General features: G+C 55.4%; 1 protein-coding gene across 1 annotated transcript in view; it reads left to right on the top strand.

Annotated features, from left to right (window-relative positions):
- The window catches only part of CACNA2D4 (calcium voltage-gated channel auxiliary subunit alpha2delta 4), a 109009-nt gene that overhangs the window by 36826 nt on the left and 49672 nt on the right, over positions 1–22511 (top strand). Inside the window, exons 19-26 of the mRNA XM_089303316.1 lie at positions 1038–1099; positions 3452–3519; positions 4918–4963; positions 5037–5134; positions 6524–6617; positions 13502–13597; positions 16932–17059; positions 19994–20074. Of these exons, the coding sequence (XP_089159442.1) occupies positions 1038–1099; positions 3452–3519; positions 4918–4963; positions 5037–5134; positions 6524–6617; positions 13502–13597; positions 16932–17059; positions 19994–20074 (673 nt within the window). The remainder of the gene's footprint in view (positions 1–1037; positions 1100–3451; positions 3520–4917; positions 4964–5036; positions 5135–6523; positions 6618–13501; positions 13598–16931; positions 17060–19993; positions 20075–22511) is intronic.

Below are 22511 nucleotides of genomic sequence, written 5' to 3'. Positions count from 1 at the left end.
CAGCAGCACACTGAAGATATGTGCATGTCACCTTTTCCTTCATCTAAAAAAAACAAATAAGGGAGGAAAAAGACCACCTCTAGTCCTGATGTTCAAGCCAGGATGGAGCGACTACAGATCACAATAACAAATTGTGTGCTGTGCAATGAACTGGAGGATAGGAGCTGGTAGGCTACAAATGTGACAGAAAGGTGGGGAGGTGGGGATGCTGGCCACCAGATTTGAACAGCTTACCCCACAGGCAGCTGCTGAAATGTCACCCTATGCCCCTCAATCGTATAAGTGTCACACGTTCATCAGAAATTGCAAAAACCGAGGCGTGCGCCTTTGTCCTAGTAGTTGAGGTGCTGGTTAGGATGCTCACACCCCATATTGCACGTAGGGCCTGGGTCGGAGTCCCAGCTCCACCCCCAGACGCTAGCTTCCTGCTAACGCACATCCTGGGAGGCAGCTGGTGATGGTCAAGTACCAGGGTTCCTGACACTCACTCGGGAGACTTGGATCGAATTCCTGCCTCCCGAAGGGCCAGGCCATTGTGGGAATTCGGGGAATGAACCAGTGGATGGGAGTTCTCCCCATCTGTCTCTTTGTGTGTGTGCGTACCTGCATTTGTCTCAAAGAAAAATAAAGGAGGAAGAATCAAGCAAGTCATTTTTAACATTTTGTAATAAATAAAAAAGAGGAAAAGTGAAAATATAAACACTTCATCCTGAAAACTAATTAAATTAACACAAATTTGGAAATCTGGTTTACCATGCAGAGTTCAAGGTTCAGTAGTCACATGTGGCCCAGGGCTGCTGTGAATGGCAGTCAGGTGTAGACGTGGTCCTTAAACCCAGGCACCTGCCTCCAACCCACAAGTCGCTGGGCTTGGAGACGATTCTGCCCACCGAGGTCAGCACAATACAGCAGGTCGGTGGTGGCCAGGGACACGCAGGGCAGGTGCAGAGGGGACACACGGGCAGTGGACAAGAGGAAGGTGGCTGTGGCAGGCGCTCTGTCTCCGGCTCCCCAGCACGCACCCTTTGCTCTTTCAGAAGCGAGTTCTTTTCCTGACCAATGACTACTTCTTCACAGACATCAGCGACACACCTTTCAGGTAAGGCCCATGCTTTGTTTTCAAGGGGGAGGGAGATAACTTTGAGGCTTTGGGGGAGGACCTGCTCCCACTGGGTTGGCAGTGTGTGGTAACCGCGGAATCCCAGGTCCACATTCAGGACTCGCCTTGCCTGTGTAGCCCAGTGTGCAAGCTCTGGGTTTGAATCCCAAGGGCACCACTTATAGGAGGCGTGGCCTTAGCCAAGTGCCCTATGCTCTCTGTGCCCTGGCCGCCTCACCTGGAAAGGAGAGAAATAATAGGAGCTCTTTCTGGGTGGGGCGAGGATTAAATGACATAATCCACTTGGAGGTTTTCAGGCACTGCCCCCTTGCAAGAGGAAGGAGTCGAATGGGAAGCCCTCTTAGGTTCCCTCCGACCACACAAATATTGACCGCAAGCACTACACAAATCGGAGAACGAAGGGTCCTCACTGCTGAATTACCTTGTTTCTAGTAAAACTCTGGTCCCAGCTCACTAGAGTACCCAGGAAATTTTTTTTTTCTTTTTTCTTTTTTTTTTTTTTAACAGGCAGAGTGGACAGTGAGAGAGAGAGACAGAGAGAAAGGTCTTCCTTTGCCGTTGGTTCACCCTCCAATGGCCGCCGCAGCCAGCACACCGCGCTGATCCGATGGCAGGAGCCAGGTACTTATCCTGGTCTCCCATGGGGTGCAGGGCCCAAGCACCTGGGCCATCCTCCACTGCACTCCCTGGCCACAGCAGAGAGCTGGCCTGGAAGAGGGGCAACCGGGACAGAATCCGGCACCCCGACCGGGACTAGAACCCGGTGTGCCGACGCCGCTAGGCGGAGGATTAGCCTAGTGAGCCGCGGCGCCGGCCTACCCAGGAAATTTGTAAAATCGCCAATTCCCTATCCAGATCGATTTAATCATAGTAGCTAGAGTGGAGTCCATCATTATATGTATATATTTTTAATATTTATTTTCTTTTTTAAAATACAGAGTTACAGAGAGAGGGGAGGGAAGAGGAGGGGAGAAGAGGGGGAGAGAGAGAGAGAGAGAGAATCTTCCACCTGCTGGTTCACTCCCCAAATGACCACTATGGCCAGACCAAAGCTAGGAGCATGGAACTCCATTTGGGTCTTCTGTGTGGGTGCAGGGGCCCAAGCACGGGGGCTATCCTCTGCTGCTTTTCCAGGCACATTAGCAGGAAGCTGGATTAGAAGTGGAGCAGCTGGGACTCAAACCAGTGTCCATATGGGATGCTGGCACCACAGGTGACAGCTTAACTCGCTGTGCCACAGCACTGGCCCCTCATCACTGTGTCTTTTTTTTTTTTTTTTTTTTTTTTTTTTTACAGGCAGAGTGGACAGTGAGAGAGAGAGACAGAGAGAAAGGTCTTCCTTTGCCGTTGGTTCACCCTCCAATGGCCGCCGCGGCCGGCGCGCTGTGGCCGGCGCACCGCGCTGATCCGATGGCAGGAGCCAGGTGCTTTTCCTGGTCTCCCATGGGGTGCAGGGCCCAAGCACCTGGGCCATCCTCCACTGCACTCCTGGGCCACAGCAGAGAGCTGGCCTGGAAGAGGGGCAACCGGGACAGAATCCGGCGCCCCGACCGGGACTAGAACCCGGTGTGCTGGTGCCGCAAGGTGGAGGATTAGCCTAGTGAGCCGCGGCGCTGGCCATCACTGTGTCTTTTAAAGCTCCCTAGGTGGGGCCGACTCTGGTGCAGCAGCTGAGAACCTGCTTAGGGTGCCCACATCTCATATCGGAGTGCCTGGGTTTAGGCCCCAGCTCCATGTCTGACCTGAGCTTCCTGCTAATGCACACCCCGGGAGGCAGCAGGGATGGCTCAAGCACTTGGCTCCCTGCACCAGCCTGGGAGACCTGGATTGAGTTCTGGGCTCCTGGCTTTGGCCTGGTGCAGCTATGGCTGTTGTGGGCATTTGGGGAGTGAACCAGCAGATGGAAGATCTCTCTGTCTCTCTGCTTTTCAAATAAAAACCTAAAGAAAAATGAGTAAACAGACAATAATGACTCTCGGTGGTCCAGATATTGAACCTAGCTGCCCCATTGATGTCCTGGCAGCAGAGGAGGGTGTCTCCTATTTGTGGGGTGCCCCACGAGGCACAGAGACCTCTCTGCACCTCAGCAGGTCCTTGGGAGGCTTGGGACAGGCCTTGACCAAGACGGGAGCTGTAAGGGCTCTTCTGCTGTGGGCTTTCCAGGGGAGAAAGAAAGGCTGATGGAGGTGCAGAAGTGCTACTTGGGTTCCTGAGGGCATGGCCAGGAGGGATGGCTGTCCACACCACGTGGCATGGGCCCGTGAAGAGCTCCCCCTGGCTGAGGCTGACTGGTGTTGGCCGCTGAGCGTGCACTTTCCCTTCTCTCCCCAGCTTGGGAGTGGTGCTGTCCCGCGGCCACGGGGAGTACATCCTGGTGGGGAACACATCCGTGGAAGAAGGTGGGTCGGCGTCAGGTGCTGACAGAAGCGTGGGGGGAAATGGGTTCTCCTGGGAGGACCAAGAGACCCCTTGGTCCACCTCCACAGTCCCAGGCTCCGAGTGGCATTTGGGAGCCATGCTGCCTGGCAGGGAGGGGCCCGCACATCTGTGATGCCCAGAGTACATAGCATCAGCCAGTCGGTCATCAAACCTGCAGGGCCCCAGGCCTGCCAAGCACGGGTAGTCCGATTTTGGGGGGTGTTGCTCGACCAGAGGGGGAGGGCCTGTCCAGCGAATGCATTTCTCTGTGAGAAGAATACAGAGGGGCCGAGAGAACAGAAGCCAGGAGAGCGAGGGACCAGTGTGCATGAGCTTGCTAAGGAAGCTTAAAGCGGAAATGCATTCCCTCGGCGTCCTGGAAGCAGAGTCTGGAGTCGGGTGATGGGAAGGTGATGCTCCCCACAGCCTCAGCGGGAGAGGGAGGCGGCTTCTCCTTGCTGCTTCCAACTTCAGTGGCCCAGGCCCCCCTTGTCCTGCAGCCGCTGCACTTGGGTCGCTGACTCCACCTCTGGGTGGTGGCTCTTTCCCTCCAGCGTCTCTGTCCCATTGAACCGGGGCCTACCCTAACAACCTCCTCTTAACTGGATGACCTCTGCAATGATCTTGTTTCAAGGAAGGTCACAGTCACAGGAAGCAGGGCTCAGGACTTCTCCCTGACTATGGGGAGACACAGTTCAACCCCCAACAGGGAGTGTATGGGCAGGGAGGCCGGGAGGTGTTAGTCAGCCATCTATCTCCATAATAGCAGGCCTGAGAGAGAGAAGCTACCCATGAAGGAGAGAGGTTTAATTTGCCTCACATTTGGGAGACGCATAGTCCAAGGTCAGGCAGCCCCACCGATCCAGCCACCTGGTGAGGTAGAGGATGACAGGGGTGGCGCTCGTGGGGAGGAAGGGTTGTGTGACCAGGCAGGAAGTAGACAACGTGGCTAGGTCCAAAGTGGCCTTGATACCCACTCCTCCTGCAAGAACTGCTGCTGCTGGCACGCTCTGGCCCGGGACCCAAGGACTTTCCCGTGGCTCCTGGGAGCTACTATGCAATGGGCACGCTAGGATGTCCCCAGGGGTGACTGAGCTCCAGCCTGGTGATGAGTGGGGCGGCTGGAGGAGGAAGAAAGGGGGGCCTCCGGTGTCTGTCCTGAGCCTTGCAGTGGCTGGGACTTGAACATGAGCAATGGGAGGTGTGGACCAAGGCACGGTCCCAGCATGCCCATCACGGACCTGCACTGCACCCCTGCTTGGAGCCGCAGCACGAGGGAGCAGCCCAGCCCCGCCTTTCAGGGGCTCCAGGGCGGGCTGCAGGGCACACACTGCCCACCCTGGGGACGCATCATCCTGAGCCCCACCCTCCGCTTTCAGGCCTGCACGACTTGCTTCACCCGGATCTGAGCCTGGCCAGCGACTGGTAAGGCAGGCGTTGGGGCTGGCGGGGAGGAAGGCCGAGTGTCTGGAGGTAACCCCGACTCTCCCGGTTCCAGGATCTACTGCGTCACCGACATCGACCCTGACCACCGGAAACTCAGCCAGCTGGAGGCCATGGTCCTCTTCCTGACGGGAAAGGACCCTGACCTGGAGTGTGAGTGCAGCCTGCCCACGCACGTGCAACCCCGGTCAGCCGAGCGTGGTCCAGGGCATCCACCTGCCTGCTACCTCTGCCCCGCCCCTTGCCCAGCAGTGGGCCCCTGGGGCAAGTAGCGGACACGCTGCACCCTGAAGGCTCACCCCACAGACGAGAGTGTTTGACCTCACGGCCTCTCAAAGCCTGTGGTCTGGGAGCATTTTCCAAGCCCAGCCTCAGCCGGCCTTAAGTTCCTGCTGCACTAGTGTAACTGGGAGCTCACGGGACCCACGCTCAGCACGATCCTTCTTCCTCTTCTTTGCTCACTCTGTCACGTGTCACATGTCGCCCCCATGAGGAGGCTCTGCCTCCCAAGCCAGGGCACGCCTCAGTTCATCCCATTATCACTTCTGCTCCGAGCAGTCACTCCGTGCGTGCCCTGGGCTGCACACAGAAGCTGCTGCAATCCCCCAGGCAAGGCAAGCATAGAGCTCATGCAGCTTAGAATCTGATGGAAAGACCAGCCAGTCAACAGGAAGCACACACGTGTCGATGCACGTTGCTACGAATCGCGACCAGTGTCCTGTGTGGGCCCTGCTCTAAGCACATGGTCAAGACAGTGCCCCTTAAGTAAGGAGAGCCAAGAGGCACTCCCGCGGCTTAATGGGGGCACAAAGGCATCCTGGAACTAGATACAAGACGTGCTTGCACAGCACTGGGAATGCACTATGTGTGCCCTTTAAGTTGGTTGAAGTCATACGGATTTGACCCGAATAAAAGCAAGTAAGTTAGAGAAAGAGAAGGAGGGAAAAGAAAGCGCAGACGGGGAACAGCTGCCCGGGGCTCTGGGGCCGGCAGCCCACGGTGCAGACAAGAGGCCCGGGTGTCCTGCTGACCAGGCAGCAGCGTGACGGGAGCTGAGATGGGAGAGGCAGATCCAAGTCTGATCCGACAGAGGGGTGTCAGGGTTCAGCTCTACGCATGTCGCTCTGAAGGCTGAAAGAGAGAGAATGATTTCTTCAGGCTCTCACACACTTTTGTTTTTATTGATTGATTGATTGATTTGTTTGTGTGACACAGAGGAGAGAGCTCCCATCTGTTTGTTCACTCTTCAAATATCCCTGGCTGAAGCGCAGAGCTGGGCACCCAATCCAGATCTCCCACACGGGAGCCAGGAACCCCATATGTGAGCCGTCACCACGGCCTCCCAGGGTCTGCATTTGCGGGAAGCTGGAGTTGGGAGCCAGAGCTGGGCGTGGGACCCGAGCGCTCTAACTGTCAGCAGAATCACTCGGTCAAGGTCAAAGCCCACCTCAGCAGCGCGTTCACGAGGCACATCTCGTCCCGGAACCTCCACGCGGTAGGTGAGCTGCATTCAACAAGGAGCGCCTGTGGTGTTGCCCGCAGGCGATGAGGAGCTGGTGCGGGAGGTGCTGCTGGACGCGGTGGTAACGGCCCCCATGGAAGCCTACTGGACGGCGCTGGCCCTCAACGGCTCTGAGTAGGTGCCAGGAGGGGGCGGGGTTCTGTGCGGGACACAGCGGGGCCCCACCCACCACCTGGCTGGCAGCTCAGCAGGCCACCCACATCCTCTGGCCCAAGACCAGTGAGGACACAGGGCTGGGAAAAGGAGTGACCCTCACACAGCCCCCCCAGCAGAGCAAAGGCGCGACAAAGCTGCCACTGCTGCCTTCTCCCTGCTTTGAATAAACACCAAGGCGAGTAGAGTCCCTACCCAGGGTAGCCTGTTCTGAGGCCCCTTCCCTGGGCTGGGCTCCAGCCAGGACAGCCCACGAACCAAAGTGTCCTAGTGAGAGTTCGTATAGGGCGGTGCCTTCTTTCCAGCAGGTAAGGTGGCAACAGCAACACAGTGTCCCCCGCTGTTTCCCGGTCCTTTAGCTTTCCTGGTCCCTTTGCTGGCCTTGACTTGGTGCTGTCATCTAAAGATGGGCAGCATGTGACTGTGTGTGTGTGTGTGTGTGCACACGAGTGCTGACGTTAGTGAGGGTAAGACTACGGAGCACACACTTGACTTCTGAATAGGAAGATTCAACAAACCTCCCCTAGACATCCATAAGTGAGTGGATGAGTGCTATCCTACTAAGACACCAACAGGGCTTTCTAGGAGCAATCTCCTATTTAAAAAGCAAGCTGTGGAGTGCTGTGCAAGGTATGGTGTCGTTTCTGGAGGGCAAGGACAGGAGATAGTATCTGTGCATGTGCGTATCTGTGGGAGGGGGTGTCGGTGTGTGCAAGGGCACTTGGGAAAAGCTCTCCTCCGTTGTTTCCAGTGAGAAAGATGGGTAACTGTGACAGGGATGGGAGGGACACTTGTCACTCTACAACTCTTTGGGACAATTTTGAACCACGTACATGTGCGGCCTATTCAAAACTAAAAAGACAGAAAAAAGGCGCAGTGGACCAGGCGCTTGGTGGGCATTCACCACTCTGGCTCTCACAACAGCCTACACTGTCTGTGCCGCCATCGTCCCCACCAAGGGGCAGTCCAGGTCCGGCCTGCAGATCCTCAGCCCTGCCTGTCTTGCCTGCCACGGAGAGCAGTGGTGCCAGGTTTGAAGGGAAGGGGCACAGATCTTCCCAGGTTCTGAGATTAGCCATGGATGTTTTGTAGTGTTGAGAAACAGTGAGCAGCAAACATTTCTTTTTAAAAAATTGTTTATTTATTTGAAAGTTATTTGAGTTACAGAGAAAGGAGAGACAGAGAGATCTTCCATCTGCTGGTTCACTCCCCAGGTGGCCTCAATGGCCAGGGCTGGGCCAGGCTGAAGTCATGAGCCAGGAGCTTCTTCCAGGTCTCTCACATGGGTAGTAGGGGCCCAATCACTTGGGCCATCTTCTACCGCCTTCCCAGTCCTTTAGCAGGGAGCTGGATTGGAAGTGGAACAGCTGGGAGTTGAACCAGCGCCCATATGGGATGCCAGCCTTGCAGGCAACAGCTTTACTGGCTAAGCCACCATGCATCCCACCCTCACCCAGCAAACATTTCTTAACCAGGACTGTGCATGATAAAAGATGACCTGGGGACTTTAGCTAGGGAGAAAAGTTAGAGAACCCTCTCTACCCATGCACAAAAGGCATATGAACAAATATTCATCTCTATTCATGTCTTCAAAGACCATTCCTTAACATTGACCTAAGCCTGAAAGTCAAGATTTTCTTTTTTAATTAACTCATTTATTTGAAAGGTGGAGTTACAGAGAGTGTGGGGCAGAGGTAGAGGCCGGGCTGATCCGAAGCCAGGAGCTTCCTCCAGGTGTCCCACGTGGATGTAGGGGCCCAAGCACCTGGGCCATCCACTGCTGCTTTTCCCAGGAGCATCAGCAGGGAGCCGCATCAGAAGTGGAGCAGCAGGGACTCGAGCCAGTGCCCATCTGGGATGCCAGCACTGCAGGCAGAGGCTTAACCTGCTGTGCCACAGCGCCGGCCCCGAAAGCCAAGATCTTCATGAGGCTAGAGGCTCTCCCACTAAAGACAGTGGCCAGCCAAACATGCTCACTTCCCTACTGGTATTTAACAAGACTGCAAGGCAAGAAAGCACTTTAAGGCAATGAGAATTGGAAAGAAAGAAGTAAAATTCTCTCTATTTAAAGATGATAGGGAGTGTGGGTGTTTAGGCTGCCAGTTAAGACACCTGTGCCCCACATCAGAGCACCTGGGTGCATTCCCTGCCTGACTTCAGCTTCCGGCTACTGTAGCCACTTGGAGGCAGAAATGATGGTTCAGGGGATTGGATTCCTGCCACCCATGGAGGAGACCTGGCTTGTGTTCCTAGTGCTGAAATTGGGGCTGGCCCTGTCCCAGTTGTTACAAGCATTTAAGGGTGGACAGGGAGGTGGGAGATCTCTCTTCCTCTCTGTGTGTGTTTGTCTCTGTCTCTCAAAAAATAAAAACAAAAAAAGATGATATGATTATATATGTAGAAGCTCCCAAAGAATGAATAGGAAACCCATTATAGACAATAAAGAGAATTTAGTAAAGTAACAGCTTATAGCATCAATATCAAATATTAGCAGGCCTTATCAACACAAAAACTGAATAGAAGATGTAATAAAAGAAGGAGTATTTAGAAGGGCAAGAAAAAGTTTAATATACCTGTAAGACTGAGAACATATGAAGCATGAAACTGTGAGAACTTTCCAGAAGCCTATATAAGGAAAATTATGAAACACTCCTGAGAGATGCAAAAGCAGACTTGCACACATGGAAAGATACCCAGCGTTTTCAGATAGTAGGAGTCAACATCATAAAGATGTTAATCCTCCCTAACTTATTTTCCAGATTAAATGCAATCCCAATTAAAGTGTCATCAGTACTTTCTGCACTCAGATAAAATGATTTAAAACTTGATTTGGAAGAACAAGCAAGAAAAGGCAAACCTTTCTGAACAAGAAAAGTGGTGAATGATGGCAGGATCTGCCAAGATATGAGCACCTCTTACAAAACCCCAGCAATTAATTTATGAAGTTGGCATATGAAAATGTAGGCAGACTAGGGGCATGGAATGGGGAATCCAGAAATTCATCTAGATGCATCCAAGAATTTAGTATATGACAAACGCATCTTGTCTAGTCAGTGCGTGAAAGATAGACTTTTAGTACTGGCTCGAGGGCCATATGGAGAATGATAAAATTGTGTTCTCTTCACACCATGCACCTGGATAAAGTCCAAATGACTCAGAGATTTAAATATAAGAAGTGAAACCACATGAGTACTAAAAGAAACCACAAGCCAATGGCTCTAGAATCTGGCAGTGGGAAAGCCGTCCCCAACAATGACTCAAAATTCGGAAGCAATAAAGGAATGACTGATAAACTTTAACAGCAGACAAACATGTACATGGCAAAAATAAAAGCATGAGCAGGATACAAAGAAATACAAGCTGGCAAAATGTACCTTATGAAGCATAAGAAAGGGTACCATTTCCATCACATATCCATGAAGAAGAAAGGGCTTCAGAAATTAAAATGCAAAAGGCCAAGCATTTTAGAGGAAAAGCGGTCGGGAGATTCGGGAGATGCGCACAGCTTACAGGAAAAGCACACAGAAAGTCCTCATGTAGGTGAGCATGCTTGATCCAGATCCTCATAACCGAAATGCACGGTAACACTGTATAAGATGTGCCTCCCGCCTCTCACAGTGGCCAGTGTGCCCCTGGTGCTGTTGATCCACCAGGCTGTGGGGCGTCAAGTATTCCTGTAGATTGCCAGTGGGGACAAGAAGCGTGGCACACACCACTCAGGGGGATGTGGCGATAGCACCCAATTATTCACACCTGGCCCAGCGCCACTTCTAGAAACTCATCCCAAAGATACACTAGCAAAAATAGAAAAGGACATGGGCCGGCAGGGTTAAAAAAAAAAAAAAAAAAAGGCAGAGACCAACACCTGAGCTATTCATTGCAGCACTGTTTGTTACAGTGCAGTATTGAGGACAGCCTAAATGTTCCTCAGTAGGAACTTGGTAAAACAAATCACCGTAGAAATGAGAACTGTCTCTACCTAGGGCATTTCCGAAAAGTCACAGAAAAATCAAATTAAAAGATAAAGTTTAAAATGTTTATTTATTCATTTGAAAGGCAGAGGTACAGGCAGGAGATGAGGGGAGAGAGAGAGAATCTTCCATCTGCTGGTTCATTCCCCAAATGGCCACAACAGCCTGGGCTTGTCCAGACAGAAGCCAGGGGCCAGGAGCTTCTTCTGGGTCTCCCATGTGGGTATAGAGGCCCAAGCACTGGGGCCATCTTCTACTGCTTTCCCAGGCCACAGCTGAGAGCCAGGACTAGAACACCTGCTTATATGGGATGCCAGCATCCCATGTGGCAGCTGCACCCACTGCACAGCAACACCAGCCCCATACGTGTGTTTTTAATCAAAAGCGCTGTGGCTCACTAGGCTAATCCTCTGCCTGCGGCACCGGTACCCTGGGTTCTAGTTCCGGTTGGGGCGCAAGATTCTGTCCCGGTTGCTCCTCTTCCAGTCCGGCTCTCTGCTGTGGCCCAGGAAGGCAGTGGAGGATGGCCCAAGTGCTTGGGCCCTGCACCCGCATGGGAGACCAGGAGGAAGCACCTGGCTCCTGGCTTCAGATCGGCGCAGCTCACCAGCCATAGCAACCATTTGGGGGGTGAACCAACAGAAAGAAGACCTTTCTGTCTTTCTCTCTCTCAATGTCTAACTCTGTCTGTCAAAAAAGAAAAAGAAAAAGAAAAAGAAAAAGAAAAAGAAAAAGAAAAAGAAAAGAAAAGAAGGTTACCTGCAGGAAGGCTGAAGGAACAGGGCTGTGAGTCGACAGATGATCGTGCCTCAGAATGCTTTATTTTTCATAGTGACTTTGAAACCATGTACATGTTTCATACAATTTTGTGACCAGGGGCCAGCACTGTGGCATATTGGGTGAAGCCACCACCTGCAGTGCCAGCATCCCATTTGGGCACTGGTTCAAGTCCCGGCTGTTCCATTTCCAATTCAGCTCTCTGCTGTGACCTGGGAAAGCAGTAGAAGATGGCCCAAGTCCTAGGGCCCCTGCACCCTTGGGAGACATGGGGCTCCTGGCTCCTGGCTTTGGATGGGTGCAGCTCTGGCTGTTGCAGTTATCTGGGGAGTGAACCAGCGGATGGAAGATTTCTCTCTCTCTCTTTCTCTCTCTCTCTCTTTCTCTCTCTCTCTCTTTCTCCCCCTCTCTCTCCCTCTGCCTCTCTTAACTCTGTCTTTCAAATAAAATAAGTAAATCTTTTTTAAAAAGTGTGTGACCAAATTAGAATTTAAAAAGTAATCTCTAAAAAATTTGAAAGCAAATGAAACAAAGAAGCCTAGCCATGTCAAGTTCATGAAATAATCATGCAAGGAGAAAACTCTCGAGGGCTTCATAACGGTGAAATAGGTGAAGCGGTCAATCGGTAAGAACCTTAAACTCTGCTCAGCACTCACACTCCTGGGAGGAATATTGACATTGCTATTCTAGGTAGATAGAGCAAATAGTATTAAGTTTTTTTAAATATTTATTTATTTATTTGAAATACAGAGTTACACAGAAGCAGAGAGAGAGAGAGAGTCTTCCATCCACTGGTTCACTCCCCTAGTGGTTGCAACAGCCGGAGCTGTGCCAATCTAAAGCCAGGAGCCAGGAGCCTCCTCTGGGTCTCCCACGTGGGTGCAGGGCCATCTTCTACTGCTTTCGCAGGCCATAGCAGAGAGCAGGATCGGAACTGAAGCAGCCGGGACTCGAACCGGTGCCCATATGGGAAGCCGGCATTGCAGGGAGTGGCTTTACCTGCTATGCCACAGCACTGGCCCCGCAAACAGTACTAAGTTAATGTCCTTGGGAACTAAGTATTATGCTAATGTCCTTGAGAACCAAAAGAGAAAGGAGATGCAAATTTAAAAAAATATGCAGGTACCAGGGCCCCACTTGGTGGGTGTCTCGGTGAGTTTGCCACTGGGCACAGGCGGCTGTGGTGTTTAAGCCCTACAGGGTTCCAAGGCACAACCTGTAAGAGCCCCTCTCTGTAGTCCTGGAGTCCGAGCCGACGCCCGCCCGAGGCTCCAGGCCCCTGTCCTCAGTGACTTTCCATACTATGGGCCACGTGTCTCCGTGCCATTCCAGATTCTGTCCAAAGATACAGCCTGGGGCAGCGCCCAGCAAGGACAGCCCAGTGGCCTCACCCATGAGTCTGGGCAAAGGGGCTGCCTACCTTGGACAGGCCCCCAAGCCCTGGGGTCTGGCACTGTGCAAAACTAGCCACCAGCAACCAAGAACCGGGACAAAGGCGGCAGCACCTACTGTCTGTGGCCCTGTTTTGCGCTCCTGTCCAGTGTCCTTTATCACCGTCCAGTGTCCTTGCAGCCTGGGAGGAAAACCAGTCATGCTCTGGCCAGCAATGGACTCTGTTTTTCAGGTCAATGGCAAGCTGGTGAAGTCCCCCTGGACTTCTCTTGGGTGCTGAGGTCAGAGCCTGCTCCTCCCACCCTCACGTTGCCATCAGAAGGGAAAGTGTGGAACACTTTCAAACCCGTCCTGGCCGTAAGGCGTCATTCCACGGACCCCAGGACAAAATCTCCCTGCCCGAGTTCTTATTCCAGACTCTACTCCCCCAAACCCAGGGGCACACAGTGGAAGCTCGATGTGACACACAAGAGAGGCAGGGACCCCAGGGGCCACTTAATGAACAGAGCCACTTCCTGGAAGCTGGGGTGAGGGTCTGCGGCGAGCTGGGACGCTGGCCGTGGATGGGGACAGAGGGCACGTTCCTGGCACTACCTGCAAACTCAGCGGTCTTGGAAAGCATCCTCAGAGCCAGGCTGGGTGCGGCTGGGAGAGATCGCAACGCAGGGGCCACGTGGTCACAGCTCCGCTTTGTCTGTCCCACAGCGAGTCGGAGCCAGAGGTGGACATGGCCTTCCTGGGCACCAGGGCCGGCCTCCTTAGGGGCAGCTTGTTCGTGGGCTCCGAGAGAGTCTCTGACAGGTGAGTCCCTGCAGGGGCCCCGGGACTTGCATTCTTGCTCTTGGGTTTCTGTGGCACTGGGTAGACAGAGGCTGGCCAGGGAGGCCAGGAAGCTGGGGTTTACAGATGGATCTGGAGAGTAAGAAAAGTAACCCTTTCCACCCAGGTTCATATGTGTCCATCCGGGGGTGCCCCTGGCTGGGGGGGAAGGGGACATTCAGGTCTGGGAAGGCAATGACCATGACCTTGAAGTCAGGAGGGTTGACGGGATTCCCTCCTGCAGAAGGGGTGGTGGGACTGTTTTCTTCCCTGGTGCTGAGCCTCCTGTCCCAGCCCTGAGGGGAGAGGCCCTCCTGTGCCCTCTACCCAGGAGATGCCCTCTGGGCTGCGTTGGGACAAGCCCGCCCCTGTCATGTGTGGGAGATTTGTGATTCCCGTTCCGGTCAGAGAGGGTGCCAGCTGCAACCCACTGTAGCGTGCAGAGGGCTTAGGACTCCTAGCCAACAGCTCTCACCTGAGAGATATTTTGATATTTTGGGCTGCCACTGGGCAAGGGGGAAGCGAGGGAGGAAGGGTGCAGCTGACCTCTCACCAGTAGAAGCCAGGGATTCTGTTCAATACCCCGCAGTCCCGAGGGAAGCCCCTGCCACAACAGGCACGCCCCACCTAGTACTGAAAAACCCTGCCCCCCGCAGAAGCTGGCTCAGCCCCAGCCAGGGCGCCTGCAGATGGGAGCCCAGAGGAGGGTGTGGGCGCGGGGCTGGGGGAGCAGCACCACCTGCCGCTCTGCAGACCTGGAGGCTCTCGCAGTGAGGGCCGCCGTCCTGGCCTCCACCCACTTGCTGCTCCTCTCACTGCATCTCAGCATCATCTTTGAGGCCCAGAGCATCATCTTTGAGCTTCTTCCGGGACTCCGAACAATCACACTCACTAAGCAAAGCTGAAGCTTTCTAGGAAAACAGATGCCGTGGCTGTTCCCTCTCCCTCCCTCCTTCCCCTCCCCCATCTCCTCCTCCTGGGGAGAGACAGCAGCGATCTGGGACCCTGTCTCTATTCCTGATACTGCGCCCCACCCCCAGCCTCTCTAAAGGGCTTCTCAGAATGGAGGGTGGAGACCTCAACATGCTTGGGCTTCCCAAGGGAACGGGCACACACGCTGTGCACTGTGCAGTCCCCAAGGGCACCCTTCCCCCGCACATGACATGAAAGGCAGCCCAGCAACTGAATGGGCTCAAACACCCATCCCAGTCCCCTCCTGCTGGATTGTCCACCACCATCCCTCCCCTGCTAGCTGCTCCCAGGGCCACACTGTCCCCTGCAGGCTGCTGTGTGCTCTGGGACACAAGGCAGTAACAAGCGAGGTACAACTGCTCAGAAAAAAGGACACCCGGTGCCTTCTGAAACCTCAGAAGCTGTTTGGGGGAGTTTACGCCCCTCTTAGTGCAGCGATGGGGCTGACAGTTTTCTCACTCAGATGCACAATGAACCAGATGACAGGAAATTAAGATAGGGGCTGGCATCATGATGCAGTTAAATTGCTGTCTGCAGCCGGCACTGTGGCTCACTAGGCCAATCCTCCGCCCTGCGGTGCCGGCACGCCGGGTTCTAGTCCTGGTCGGGGCGCCAGTTCTGTCCCTGTTGCTCCTCTTCCAGTCCAGCTCTCTGCTGTGGCCCGGGAAGGCAGTGGAAGATGGCCCAAGTGCTTGGGTCCCTGCACCCGCATGGGAGACCAGGAGGAAGCACCTGGCTCCTGGTACAGCACCGGCCGTGGCGGCCATTTGGGGGGTGAACCAACGGAAGGAAGACCTTTCTCTCTGTCTGTCTGTCTGTCTGTCTCTCTCAATGTCTAACTCTGCCTGTCAAAAAAAAAAAAATTGCCATCTGCGACACGGGCATCCCACATGAGGACCCATTTGAGTCCCGGCTGCTCCGCTTGCAGTCCAGCTCCCTGCTAACGCACCTGGGAAAGCAGCAGAAGATGTGCTTGGACCCCTGCACCCATGGGAGACTCAGATGGAGTTTCTGGCTCCTGGCTTCAGCCTGGCCCAATCTTAGCAGTTCTGGACATTTGGAGAGTGAACCAGCAGGTGGAAGATTCTCTCTCTCTCTCTTTCTGACTCTCTATCTGTCACTATGCCTTTCAAATAAATGTTCAAATTATTTTTAAAAAGAGGGATTAGGCTACTTCCAAAAGAAACAAACTCTGCAGGCAGAGGCTGACATAAAAACAGAAAATATCCCTCCTAATACAGACCCTATACCTCTTTGAGCTGCTACTGTGCCACTAGACCCAGCATCACTTTGATTCTTGAAAAGGCAGGAAGTGCCAGGACACTGTGTGGTAGAATCCTGTTAGCAGCTAAATTCTCCATCTGTCCATCTGCACCTCTCTTGGCTCAGCCAAGACAACCTTATAGGGGACAGGGTTGAACAGGAGAAGACTTCAAAAAGCTCATTAGAAATGGAATAAAAAGCAAATTTATTTTGAAAAGAGGTTGGGGCCGGCACTGCGGCTCAATAGGCTAATCCTCCGCTTAGCGGCGCCGGCACACCAGGTTCTAGTCCCGGTCGGGGCGCCGGATTCTGTCCCGGTTGCCCCTCTTCCAGGCCAGCTCTCTGCTGTGGCCCGGGAGTGCAGTGGAGGATGGCCCAAGTACTTGGGCCCTGCACCCCATGGGAGACCAGGAGAAGCACCCGTCTCCTGCCTTCAGATCAGCGCGATGGGCCGGCTGCAGCGCGCCGGCCACGGCGGCCACTGGAGGGTGAACCAACGGCAAAGGAAGACCTTTCTCTCTGTTTCTCTCACTGTCCACTCTGCCTGTTAAAAAAAAAAAAAAAGAGGTTGGATTTATTTATTTATTTATTTGAAAGGTAGAGTTACAGAGAAAGGGAGAGAGAGAGAGAGGAAAAGAGAGGGAGAGGGAGAGATTTTCTATCTACAGTTCACTCCCCCAGATGGCTGCAACAGCCAGGGCTATGCCGGGCCACAACCAGGAGTCTGGAATTCTATCCGGGTCTCCCACTTGGGCCATCTTCTGCTGCTTTCCCAGCTGCATTAGCAGGGAGCTGGATTGGAAGTGGAGCAGCCGGGACTCAAATGGGTGCTCATATGAGATGCCAGTGTCGCACAGGCAGTGGCTTTACCCATTGTGCCACAATACCAGCCCCTGAAAAAAAATTGGATTCCATGCATATGAGGGGTCTCTGAAAAGTTCCCAGAAAATATGCATTATGAAATCACTTTGGGTTTCAAAATGTGGCACCAGAGTGAACTTTTAACCCCATCTCCATGAGCACTATGAGGCCGCCCCTTGTGTTCCCCCATTCAGAGGAGCCCCGAATCTTCCTTCTGCAGGAAGTTCCTGACGCCAGAGGACGAGGCCAGTGTGTTCACCATGGACCACTTCCCGCTGTGGTACCGCCAGGCCTCCGAGCGACCTCCCGGCAGCTTTGTCTTCAACCTGAACTGGGCACAGGGACCAGGTAACGCTCACCCCCGCACTGCGATGAGACGCCCTCTGCCTCCTCCTCCTCCTCCTCCTCCTCCTCCTCCTCGTCCTGAGAGAACCCAGACCCAGGCTCCCCCTGCCAGCCCTTGTGACACACATTAGGGCCAGGAGGTCACGCCTGCGAGTCTCACCACGTCCGCCTACACGCACGCCTGGGTGCCTACGCTGAACGCAGGGCCCATCACTTCACTCCCCAGCCCCCGTGGATAAAGGAGAGTCTCCCTGGACATTGAGAGAGCTGGATCTGAGCCCAGATCCCAAATATAAGATCTGGAGGTTGATGGCTAAGGTTCTTGCTCATCTGAAAGTCTTTGCCAGTTCCATGAATGGTTCAGAGGACAGGAACAGACTGGCTGGGGGCTGCGCTGTTTGTCAAGGCCACAGGGTCACCGAAGCTCTTCCCAGGCTAAACAGCAGCGCCCTTGAGCTTGCCTGGAACCAAACGCACCCAGAGCTTCCAGCCTGGGGGAAAGCAGAGCCTCCTGGCTGGAAGGGACATGGCTCTGGCGGGCAGGCAGCAGGCAGCAGCCAGGACAAGGCCTTCAGGGCTCCAGCCGATTCCTGCAAGGCCGGGACCCGGAGGATACTCAGGGCTGGCAGGCACCCAAGTCCCAGCCCCCAGCTCTGAAAAATGGTCCAAAGATGAAAAGTTAGGTGACTTTAACCAGCACCCAGAAAAATCACCAAATGACTTTACTTTACATGCAAAGAGACTGTGGCCTGAGGGACTAAGGGGTGGGTCCAGAGGCCAAGAGCAGGGAAGTGCAGCCCATCTCACACCTGGTCCCTCCACCAGGCACCGGAACTAAAGGGCGTTCCAGTCCGCACAGCACTCATTCAACCTGCACAGCCTGGTTAGGTTAGTGTGATCACTGCCCCTCGCCTCACACATGGCTCAGGGAGGTTCCGTGACTTGCCCAGGACACACAGCAAGGGAGTCACACAGCCAGGCGAGAGCCAAGGTCAGCCCTGCCCACTGGACGAAAGCTGGACACAGAGCAGAAGGGGGAGGGGAGAGGGTAATTTTTATATCCAAGGCAAGCCCATGAGGCAGGTTCTCAGAGCCAGGGGGAAGGGTCACTTCTCCCGCTGCCCACTCCTGACCCCACAGCAGAGAGAGGCAGCCTTCCTCCCTGCCCCTACCAGCCTCTGCAGCCCCTGGGAGGGGCACCCACAGGCTCCTGGCCAGGTCCTCCCTGCCTGCATTGTCACCGGGACTCTGCTTGCTGGCTTCGGGGTTGGAGGAGGAGGCTTGATGTCTCGGTGAGCGGGGACGGTGGGTGGGCAGGGAACTGAAGCTGGCGACCGAAGGGAGGCTGCCGGGGAGAGAGGCAGGCGCTCCCTTGCACGGCCTTGCTCTCCTGCTCAGCTCATGCACAAGCTGGGAGACACAAGGATGCCTGTGTTCTCCCATCCAGCCCAAAGGAGAAAAGCATCTGCATTGAGCAGGCTGAGGGGAAGGGGAGACGCAGGCTGCAGAGTCAGTGGAGGCCTCGTGGCTCCCAGGGGGCGCTGTGCCCTTGGCTGGGGCCCGCAGGCTGAGTTCTGCCTGCACAGAGCTATCTGTTGCCACCAGCAGAGGCGTGGCAGAATCTCGCCACCGCCCGGGAGGCTCAGGGCAGTTGCTCGCCCTCCCCTGCAGCTTCTTCCTGGGCTGCTGCCTGAGCCCTGCCCCTCCTGCACTCAGACCCTTGCAGGTTCCCCAAGGGCACTGGGCCAGGGAGCTGCTGTGACGCAGGCCCTCGAATTCCAGATGTCCCTGGAGACTCTGTGATTCGGGTCTCCACGCCCTCACCTGAGTGCTTGCTGGGAGCCTGTGCTGGCCGCTGCACGGATGCAGTGAGAGATCTGTCTCGGGAAGCAGGCTGCAGAGACCAGCAGTACGGCAGGCCGTCAGCCACTTAGTATCTTCTAGATGTGTCTAGAACCAAGGTGAGGAAGTGGACTTTGACTTCGTTGCGGCAGATGTCCAGAATCAAGGACATCTTGGGTATTGCGAGTTCCTAGCATCAGAGTGCAATTTTAGATTTCTGTGAGATGGTTGATGCCAGCGAGGGTAAACCAGGCAACAGAATGGACTCGAAACAGCAGAGCTGCAGCCCCGCTGCGGCGATGCCCTGGCAGCAATGCCCTCCACAAGTGATTCCCGAGGGTTGTTTGTCTCCCGTGGCACCGGCACACGACAGGCCAGCACCAAGGGAGGCTGCGTGACATCCAGGCAAGGGTGCTTCCACCAGCTGCTCCGGGGCTGGGCGGTGAGAACTACGAACTGGGGGCAGGGAGCAGCCTACCCGCCCTGGCTCCCTGGAGCTCTGGCTACCTTTCTTCCCACGGAGGTCTGGTGCTTCCAAAAGAAGGGAAAAGACGGGGACTTCTGTGCCACTCGTCCGCGGCTTCTAGCCTGACTGCGGGTGTCACCACTGACTTACTAAGGGCACCAGGGTCACCCACCACCCAGTCCTGGAACGAAGCAGGCCCCTCAGCTCCACAGCACCCTGTGGTGCAGCGCAAGTCACCTGTCCTTGGAGGGGACAGCCCCCCAGGGTCCCTGAGCTGTGCTAGCTGGAGCTCAGGTGAGGCGGCAGTGGGCAGACAGGTGTGCCGCCCTGAGACAAGGTGAAAGCCACGGGGTCATGTTGGCGCTGGCAGTGCGGTGTCGTTCAGGCGCTCGGGGCCGCGTGTCGGTCAGACGGGCAGTGCCTGATGCTAGGAAGCACCATGCAGAGACGCGCTGGCAGTGACCCCTCCTCCAGCAGCAAGGTCCCCGCACAGCCCCCCCCCACTTGTTTTAGTCCAGCCATGTCTGAAGCTGGAATCTGTGTCTTGTCGTCCATGAGGGCGCCAGGGCTCAGTCACTGCTCTGCTCCCAGGTGCTCAGAAGGTGACCTCATGATTTTTGTCTCCCCAGAAAGCCAGGGGGAGCCGCTGGCGGTGACGGCGAGCACAGCTGTGGTGGTGACAGTGGACGAGAAGACGGCCGTGGCTGCAGGTAGGACGTGCTGCCCGCTGCGGCCAGTGTACACAGATAAGGCCATGGGGGATGCAGGAGGCCCCCCGCGTGGGGCCTGCCAGGGCCACCGTCCTGCGGCTGCCCTTGACCTTCCACGTGGAGTGTGGGCATGAGGGAAAGGGGGCTCTTCTGAGCCACTTTGCTTATAAAACCTAAAAGGGCTCAACAAGTGAGTACAGTGACGGCCAGAGAGGTTGAGAGACCTGCGCAAGGTTACCCAGGACAGAGACTGCAGCCCAGACCTCCCCCCCCATCCCCCTTCTGTTGCCTCAGGCTCCAGGACCCACTCACAAGACGAGGGGCTTGTGACTCAGTCCCTAAAGTGGGCATTCCATATGTGAGCTCAGCACGCGCCAGGCACCGTGGGAACCGCCTCCCACACCCTTTCCCGTGCAGTCCTCAGGGTGCTCTACAGAAGGTGATGGGGGCTCCACCTTACAGATGAGGACAGTTATATGCCCAAAGTCCAGCTAGTGATTAACGGAGCCAGGCTGTGGCCTCAGCCCGCCCACCAGGGCCAGCGTTCTCCACGCTGGGACGCCAGCACCCCATGACGCCCACAGGTGTCCCCTGATGTGGCAGTTTCTCAGGGCCTCACACATCCTTGGTGGTCCTCCTGACCCGGGCTTCAGCATCTCTGTCCTAGCCCTAGCTCAGTTCTACAAAGTGGCGCCATCCAGTGGCCACTCCCGCAGCTGCTCAGGGCTGCTCCACCCTCCCTATCAGGCACTTGTTTTGTTAGCCTGAGGCCTGGCCAGGGCAAGGAATTCTGGGGAGAGAGGCAGGGTCCGTGTGCCCCCACCCTCCCAGGCTGAGGTCAGGACAGAAGAGCGGAAAGAGTGGGTGGGGCTCTGTCTCCCAGCCTGAGAGGGTAAAAGGACCACCCTTTTACCAGGCTGTTCTCACGCTGCGATTAGAGGAGGAGAGAGAACAGCACCATCTAACGTTGCATTCAGTGGGAAGCAGGTGTGTCTCTGGGGGTCTGCAGGATGCAGGCTGTGGCACTGAGAAGGCATCCACCCCCTTGCTTCCCGAGGTTGGTCTCCTGAGCCTGTGCCCGCCCTGCGCCCCACGGTGTGGCCTCTCAAGGAGAAGGGAGGAGGGGTCAAGCTGCTGGCTGTGCATTCCTGTGCTCCCCAATTATTTGATAACATTTTAAACTCTGAGCAGAATTAGAACAGGAGGGGTTGCCATAGAAACCGTGTCCCAGTGCCGTGGGTTTAACTCGCTGCAGACAGTTGCTCTTACGCTCTAGGGTGCATGGATGTGACAGGAAAAGGATGAGGCGCTAGAGACCTGAGACTTCAATTTTTTTTTTTGTCTTCCTTTGTAATTTATTCTCCCTGGCTTCTGGCTCCGCCTCTCTGCTCCTGGGGTCGGCTGGGGCCTGCAGCTCAAAGAGGAGGTGACGGTCTGCTTCCCTGCAGGGAGGCTGGGGACCCAGTGTGGTGGGGGCTGCATTTGTGCGACGTTTGTGCACTGAGCAAGGGAAGAAGGGAGAAGGGCCCCCAGGGCGGCGGCTTGCGGTGTGTGACCTTGCTCCGGGTCGCGCTCCAGGTCGCGCAGCGGCACACGTGCATGGCGAGGGGTCCTGCTCACCTCCAAGGAGGCGGTTTTTCAAGGGCTTAAGCAAAACTTGCACAACTCAAACGTTCTGATGGGGATCTGTTGTCAGGGCCTTGCTGAGGATCAGGCGGAGCAGTGGGCAGTGGCCTCCCAGGCGCGGGGCCTCCAGTGCCCCCACACCACATGCTCCTGCCCACAGCCAGGCCCATAGCCCTGCCCACTGACTGGGGCAAGGGCAAGTAGTATGTGGTGTCCTTCCCTTGGAGCACGGCCTTCAGGCCATGGTGCTGGAGCCTCCTCTGGGAACACTGGGAAAACCCACGGATGCCTTCCACAGCCTTGTGCAGGGCATGAGGAGTCCCACGCTCCTCGCCACCCGTTCTGCGCGTCTGAGCTCCAGGAACGGGGCCCCTCGTGGTTCACTGCTCCTGGCCGCTCCTGGCCCACTGGGCCATTGTCTTTGCCTGAGGCGGTCACCTGCCCACAGGGAGCCATGGGGCACTAAGTCCTCTTACTCACCGCCCCCAGCCCCCTGGTCCCCCATTCCAACTCCATACCCTCTGTACCCCGTGGAGGACCCCGACTTTAAGCCGAGAGTGTGGCTGGCATGTGCCTGGTGTCAGTGTGAAAGGACGAGATGGTAAGGGGTTAAATGAGGCGAACTCATCAGCCTCTCCCGAGCTAATAAGAGCCAGCAGGGCAGGCAGAGAAGCCCCTCGAGCTGCCCTCCCCCTCCTCTGGGCAAATGAGCCCCTTCTCACCATCTGTCGCTGATGCCAGCACGGATTTGCATCAGGCAGGGCCAGATGAACCCCAGGGGTGCGGGGGCAGGGCCTGCAGTCCACCCCCT

The sequence above is a fragment of the Oryctolagus cuniculus genome, chromosome 9 (assembly GCF_051225735.1).
Source record: "Oryctolagus cuniculus isolate XC-2025 breed Fujian yellow rabbit chromosome 9, ASM5122573v1, whole genome shotgun sequence".
In the NCBI taxonomy this organism is placed as follows: Eukaryota; Metazoa; Chordata; class Mammalia; order Lagomorpha; family Leporidae; genus Oryctolagus; species Oryctolagus cuniculus.
This window is presented reverse-complemented; position numbering and strand designations above follow the sequence as displayed.